General features: G+C 34.0%; 1 protein-coding gene across 1 annotated transcript; it reads left to right on the top strand.

Moving 5' to 3' along the window:
- Positions 1-7,350: 7,350 nt before the first annotated feature.
- Positions 7,351-8,140, top strand: LOC117787341 (heat shock protein 27). The gene has a single exon (XM_034625843.1). The coding sequence runs from the start codon at positions 7,571-7,573 to the stop codon at positions 8,033-8,035; it is 465 nt and encodes a 154-aa protein (XP_034481734.1). The 5' UTR covers positions 7,351-7,570; the 3' UTR covers positions 8,036-8,140.

The raw sequence follows: 8,140 nt of genomic DNA on the forward strand, positions 1-8,140 counted from the left end.
AGCAAAACAGCGCGAATAATTCGAATGATAATTCAAATATTAACACACCGAAATTGTTTTTTGGAATTATTAAAGTAAAGGCAACACACAATTTTTAAATCCAGATTTATATACAAAAAATATGAGAATTTGTTAAGCAAACGTTTTTTATACGAATTTTTTGATACTAAACCAAAAACAACAAGAAAACCAATATTTATATACTTATTATACATATTGTAAACGTAAATGTACTTTGCAAATTGGCAAAGTTTAGGGCACGAGAAGGACTAAAAGACACTTAAAAGAAGCAGCTAACAAACCACACAAACACATTTACACAAACACATTTACACGGACTTTCGCTTTTTAATTTGGATTTGGAAAAAATGCAAATCAAAAACTAACACAAATTGAAAGTTTCGACGCTGTTGAAATGGATTCGAATTCTGTTTCAGTGTTTGTTTGTTTTTGAAGTCAGAAAAATGGAAAACTGTTTGAGCAACAATAACAACAACATTAAAAGACCTTGTGCCGATTTCCAATAAATTTTGAAAAGGCAGAAAAACAAATGGCAAACTTGGATCTAGTTAAATTATGAATGTGATTGATTTGCCAAAAAACAAGAAAATCTTTTTCGTGTTCTAAATGTATTCTAAATGTTATTTTACAATGCAGAAAGAGAGCATTTTATATATATACAAAGTAAATTACACGTTTTGCACTTTCAGAGTATATTATGAATTAGAACTACATAATCGTTTATATCTAAGACAAACCTTTTAAGTATATATTATTATAGATAACAAGACATAGCTTTATAAAAGAATAATCATGATGTAATTGCATATTAACTCACTCGTAATCAAATCTAGATGTTACTTGATGTCAATCAATCATAATGGAAATACTCGTTATCGAAATACTATCGAGTACTTTAAGAACTCTCTCCCAAAACATGACAAAGTAGAAAACGTTTTTCAGCTAGAGAAATACACAATACAACTTGTTCATAAATATATATTTATAGAGCTGAGCTAAATTGATGGCTCCAGCTATTGTTATTGTTAAATTAGAATTTTGTTGGATATCGAAATCGGAATCGGTATTGAAATCGTCTCTTCTATAAGCACTCTACAAACTCGTAACTACATAAATACTTTAGAAACGCGACGCATATCATAAAAATGGAAACTGCAGCTAAATCGTATCGAATACATATTTAACTTGAAATTCAATAAATGGAAATGTAACAAACTTTGCATTTGTTTCTCTCTTTTTTGAAGTGTCAAATTTTTATTTTTGAAATTAAAATTGTTGCCTAAATAAATTGTTAGATAAATATTATGTTTGATTTAAATTTAAAAAGACAGTAATTAGGAGTTACATTTCAGAAAAAGTATATTAGTAATTTTCAAAAATAAAACTGTAATTTGTATCGATATGACATTTAAGCTCATAACTATTATTTCCACTTCCTGTTTTGAAAGGTAAAATCGTGTTAAGAACTTGCAGATTTAATTTCGATTGCCTTAAGGACAGACAAGGACACTCTACATGTCCTTCAGTTGGCAGACTAAAACTTAGCACTTGCATTAATATTCCAAGCGTCAACTCAAAAATATCAAGTGCAAGACACAAGCAAAAAAAAAAAAAAAGAATCGAAAAGTATTAGCAAAAATAAGCGCAGAGGAATGTTTTGATAATTGTGACCTTTGTTGAAAGAAGGACAAAAAGGAGGACAGCAAATGGCGTGCCCTTCCGCTGTCCTTTCGCATACATATGAGCTGGTTTATCTTTGGATATGTCAAGGTTCGGTGTCATTCTCTTTTTTGAGTTTGAAATAAACTGCAGTCACAACTTTCCTACAACTCCACACTCCCCTGTCATACTCACAAAAAAAGAGAATCTCATCAAAAAATATCACACAATACCACACAACATTACTGCAGCTCCTGAACTTTCCATTTCCATTTGAAGCGGATCTATTGGGTTCAATAGCACAGCACGAAAATAGACTAATAGAGCGGCTCCTGCTGCCACGCCCCCCCTACCCAGTGACTACGCCTATAAATACATCTCGGTTTGTTTCGTATGCAAACAAGTGCACACGTTGTGGGCGTGCCAGGGGCGCCGGAATGGACAAAAGTAAATGTAGCCCAGTACCTAAAATGTACAAAGGTATATAACTTTTTGTTACCATCAAGAGCTAGATCTCTGAGATTGTAAGAATAAGAGCAATGAAATTTGTTAACATTACTTCTAGGATATTGACCTATATAAATTTCTTTCTCGAATTTGGCCAGGCCCCCCTACGCCCTCGCAAATGGACAAAAATCGAACAACAAGTGCAATTCTTAAGCTAAAGTTCTGAAATTAAGTATACGTTGTTTTTAATATTTTGAGTACGTTTACTAAAAATGTCATCTCAACAGAGGAGATAATTGAGTTCTAGTCTTTATGAACCAAAGGGCTGCAAGGCTGGGCATCTAACAGTTGAGCAACTCGACTGTTGTTTTCTTACTTTAATTTTTTCCATTTTTTTTTGGTCTTGTGTTGTGCTGTCTTCCCAATGTGAACTGAAACTTTTTACGTGCTGGCTTCAGGTCTTGACTTGACTTTGTTGTTGCTGCGGTGTGTTGCCCTTTTTTTTGTGGAGTGTTGTGGCCAGTAAATGGGGAGGGGTTGCTTCTTCCTTTTGAACGGCCCATTACAGTTTAAGTTGCACTGTGTCTCGGTCTGTCTTCGACTTTCAGCAACAACGCCGCATTGCAGTGGCAGAATGTGACGCGGTTCGCCTTACTGAGTTTGCCTGTACCAGACAACAGAGCACAGTTGCACTTCTGTGGTTGACAACGGGTATGAGGATGAGGATGACTACCTTGGCCACTTGGTTACAATTTACTTGTGCATTCAACTTGCGGCTCGACTTCATTTGCCCAGCGAGACAACACTTGACTCTATTTTCTTGCTTTCCAAATACCTATATAGTTTATTGATTTCTTGTAATTAGTTTGACACAATTTTCACATGAGCTGCGCTTTTGCTCACCTTATTACGTATACGTGATTTGGCGTTATTATTAATTTAACATTTTACATGGCCTACTTTTAGGCGGCAGCTCGAAATTATTCGCTTTGACTGCAACAATTTGCATACAATTTTACACAGAGCTGGGAATTGTGATTAAAATTTGTTATGATTCAATTATTTGTATATAGTTGAAACTTTCAGCACTACACAATTATTTTAATTAGTTTGCAGGATATTTCAACAAACATTAAATTATTTTATCTTATACCTTGTAAATAATTTGCTAGCATTCTGAATTTTTACTGCCTACATTTAGGCATACAATTTAAAATTATTTACATACATTTTAAGTTATTTGGCTGTTTTAATAAGATCTTTAATAAAATGCTTTTTGTGTTAGTGATTTTTATAAGCTAAGAGACAGATGAACACATTTGGATAATTTGGATCATTGGGTCAACATAAAACACGCCAAAAAGCTTAACATTTCATAAGCGTTTAATACGACAAAAACAAAACCCAAAACACGCGTATTTGATTTTTTAGCTGCTCGATTATGTTCACAGAACTCACATGTAAAATATGATTTAAGATTTTTATGAGCACAGTAAACTAGCGGAGTTTTTTGCGGAGGTGTTGTCAACGTCTCAACGGCCTCATAAAATCAAGAGGCAAACGTAAAATGTTGCGCCAATCGAACAAATGGCTAAGAATATTCTAAGATGTTGTCAAATGTTTTTTGTTTTGAGTGAGGTGAGTTTTCTGTTTTCTGCCCCTGGCATTTTGCCCGTTGGATGACAAATTTGTGGCGAGCAAATGAGCGAACATTTGAGACAATAAACTAGCTGCAGGAAAACATATTGCTTAGCACCGAGTACACAGCGAGAAAAAAGTCCTTATAAAAGTTAAGTTACTTTAAATTCGAATTAATTCATTATCTGCAATTCATAAAATGCTTACTTGATAAATTTCTAATAAAAAATAATTATTGAAAGTGAGCACACAAGTTCTTTAATCCAGTAAAAATTTGTTTCATATATAGAACAAAGAATCTTTATTCAATTAAAAATAGAAATTTACTAAACATGCATACGAAAGTTCTCTATCTATTTTAATTTCTTTATTGATATATTTCTAATATATATTTGTTATATTATATTACTTACAACTTCGCACCTAACAAATTGTAACTCAAATTCAATTTATGTAATAATTACCTAATTTTTTTAGCTCAGTGTAGGGTGCATTCAGTTATTCCCTTCTCCCCTTTAAAAACCACACCTAAAGGCATTGTCGACAGCTGCATTTTCATTTTCATTTCGATTTCCATTTTCAACTAGAGCTGAATTTCCATATAATTGTGAACGGTGGGTGGAAATGCATGCAAATCAGTTAAGATCAACCATATAGAAAGCGCTTCGAATTTGAATATTCGTATATATCACAAGGTCTTGTGTAATCAGCTGAGTGTAAAGCCAAAGAAAGTGTTGGGAGCGACCCACACACCCTTTAGAATTGATCGTTGGGGTCGCTTACTTCGCATTTGATTTGATTTTGCCATAAAATCAAACAAATTAGTCGATTGCTTTGTAATGTACAGTTTTTGTTAAGCATTTTATAAAATTGTTTACCCATAATTACAATGCATTATTGTCACTAGTTAGCATTGTTATTGTTGTTGTTGCTGCTGCGGCACTTCATTGATTTCCAAACAAGATTCTGTGCGCACATTTCACGGTTACACTGCGCTACATGTCATCTGAATTTTTTTTTCATTCTTAAACAATACATTTATTTATTGCATTTCCACTTTTATTTAAGTCAATTTCAATACCTATATCTGCCATCTGAACAAACACACATTGGAAATGTGAACGTGCGACCAAAATACATATTTGTATATATTTATAGCCTGTCGTCTTAAAATAAGTGCAAGATTCTCTGGCAGCCTGCATAAATTATATTTTTGATTATTTTTCCTATACTTATTTAGCGATGCTCCCAATTCCCAAATAGGTATCAAGCGCACAAACATTACTCCCTAATTTAAATGGAGTGCCATGAATTTCAGTTCGCGTCGCGACTATTTGATGCCGTTTTGACCTAAAATTAATCGACAATTTTAGTGGAGCAACTTTTGAATAATAGCTTTGCTATATTAACGGAATGTAAAGTTTTTTTTATCAAAGTGACAACCACCCAGAACTTTAAAGAATCTTTAATTCGATTAATATTTTATTTTTTTTTAATAGCCTTATAACTTTTTCTGATATTTGAAGCCTAGTAAAATTATTTGATTAAATGATCCCTTACTTTTTAAAGCATATAATTTATGATATTGATATGTTTAATTGTCTTAAGTTATACTTTATAATTTTTTATTAAATAAAATAATAAAGAATATATTTAAATGGGGACAAAAGTAGTAAAGTAGACTATCAAATCCTTTTCCTATCACATATTATAGGATTTAGATTTAGGCAATAAGTAATAGTTAAAAATATTTTTGAATTAAAATGGAAGTAGATTAAGGGTTACAAAGTTTTTAAAATTTCAAGTTCTTTCAGAAATGTCAAGGATGGTTCTATTATCTTTTTGTTTGTAACTATTGCAATTCGACTTGAATCTATTCTTTTGTAGAGTGCTGTAAATATTCTCTGCTCGAATCTAAGTAAACTTTTTGTTACAGGGCATGGCCTGGTAAGTTGTCGCGTTGTCAATATAATTACTATCAGACACTGGCAAAATCTATCTCAAATAACAACAAGAACAACAATGGGATGAACAAGCACAACATAAAATACAATTATAAATGGGGTTGGGTCAAACACACACACACACACACACACACACACAAACAAAAATGTGACCCCATCACATCGCATTTGTCGCCATAGCATAGATAAGTAGAGAGAAAGAGGCAGAGAGCAGGTCAGGCCCATAAATGTTATGTTCACGATGAGCTGATTCCGATGCCAATCTTTTATGATTGCTACTGTTGTTGTTGTTGTCGTCGCTAATCTCTGGTGCAAATCGATGGCAATAGCCGAAAAGCCGTTTAGCAGACAACGGAACAGCGTTACGTGTATACAAATTGCCTTTTGTTATGACTACCAGATACAAGATACAAGCTACAAATGCTTCAATCCATCTACAAGCGTCAACATGTTGTACATTTTGTATCTGTATCTGTATTTGTTTCTGTAAATGTAGCGCGTTAATTGAAAATGAAAATCCGCATTTGATGTCAAAGCCCAAATTTGGTCAACAAGTGAAAAGAATTATGCGACTTTTTCAGACGTTTTATATCGGATTTCCGCTAAAGAAATTTTTTAATTTAGCTTAGGTAAAATACAAATATATATGTATTAACTGGTATGCTGTTCAGAAGTATCTATAGGTAAACGTAGTTGCGGAAATGCTGCGTAATTAAGTTGAAAATGTTTTAAAAAGTGGGCGAACTTTGCGCTTGAATCTGGTATTTACTTTTTTGTCGTTATATGAGAAAAGGTTTTATGTTTTAGACTTGTACTACAGCTAATCAATAACAGATATAAAGAATTTTTATCAAAAAATTTCCAATTTTAATACAAATGCATGACCTTTGTGGTTTTTCTGAAAATTACAAAACTTTTAATCCAAATTATCAAAACAAAATTGAAGAGATTTTTTAATTGAATATCACGTTGATCTTTGTTAAATATTCTTATTCAAACTATATATTAAATTAATTATTAATTGAAATCTAAAAATTCTTTTTTCAAAATATTGGTCTTTGTACAATGCAGGGAATCGTGTGTTTTTCGCATGTTGAATCCATTCCATATGTCGAGTATAAAAAGTTTAAAAAAGATTCTGAGTCATTTTATGTCAACAGTCATACCAAAGAACTGAACAGATTTTAAAATATAATGTCATTTTGATCATGATTTAACCTCTAAATTAATTCTGTATTTTAACTTTATTTTAAACGATCAAAAAATTATGTTTCAAATATGATTTTCAAAAATAAAATGTTTTAAATTTTAATATTTAATAAATTTATATGAAACGAATTCAAATACCGATTGTTTTTGCGGAAGTATTGTGCCTCTAAGAAAATGCCATTGAGTTTTCAGCCCACCACGAGCCACACACACAGCCCACCAATAATTTAGTCAGCCCAGCAGCCTCATGGGCATCGAGATTAGAAATATTTAACTTGCGACAATTTCAAGATAAACAGCAGCTCAAAAAAATATGAAAACATCGCCCGCTTGGGTTGAAACTACGGTTGAAGCTACGTCACAGCTGTCATTGCTGGGTTAACCCACTGGAAGGTTGAGCAAAACTGAGCTCAACTGAACTGAGTTCTATAAAAGGCGGCGGTTGTGTTTGTGCCGAGCTTAATTGGCTCAGCGCTGACATCGCGTGCGGACGTTTAGAAAACGCGCTGAAACGAAACGGATAAATTTGAAAAAAAAAAAAAAACAAAAAGCGCGTTCAGTCGTGAAATTCACAGCGCGTTGCTGCGTCCTGCCTAAAATCGAAATACATATAGACAGCAACAGACTTTAAAATGGCGCTCGTACCAGCTACAAACAATACGGATTGGGATTATTGGGATTATCGTCGTCGTTTGTGGCGCGATTGGGATTTAACCGCCGACTGGGATGTGCCATATTGGAAGCGTCTGTCCAGAGTTGGATCCGCGCCCGATCTTAGCCGTGTTGTGGTGGGCAAGGATGGATTTGAGGCCAACGTGGATGTGCATCAGTTTAAGCCCTACGAGATAACCGTCAAGACAACTGGCGATACTGTCGTCGTCGAGGCCAAACACGAGAAGCGTCGCGATGGCGACAGTTTTGTCGGTCGACACATTGTCAAACGATTTGTGCTGCCCCGAGGATATTATCCGAACGATGTGCGATCCGAACTCTCCTCCGATGGCATCCTGACAGTCCGCTGTCCGCCGTATCTGAGCAACGAGCGCAGTGTCTACGTTCGTCAAGTTGGACCCTCGTATCTGAGCATTAAAAACTAACACAAATATTTGGTTGGCGAGCGAAGCGAGCAGGGGGCGATGCCAATTTCTGACTAAATAATAAATTAAATTTATTACTTAGAGTCCGATTTTTATAGAATTGTT

The sequence above is a fragment of the Drosophila innubila genome, assembly GCF_004354385.1.
Source record: "Drosophila innubila isolate TH190305 chromosome 3L unlocalized genomic scaffold, UK_Dinn_1.0 0_D_3L, whole genome shotgun sequence".
Lineage (NCBI taxonomy): Eukaryota > Metazoa > Arthropoda > Insecta > Diptera > Drosophilidae > Drosophila > Drosophila innubila.

Excerpts from the sequence above, each read along its gene's own strand:
- LOC117787341 (XM_034625843.1), top strand. The coding sequence starts at position 7,571 with ATGGCGCTCGTACCAGCTACAAACAATACGGATTGGGATTATTGGGAT.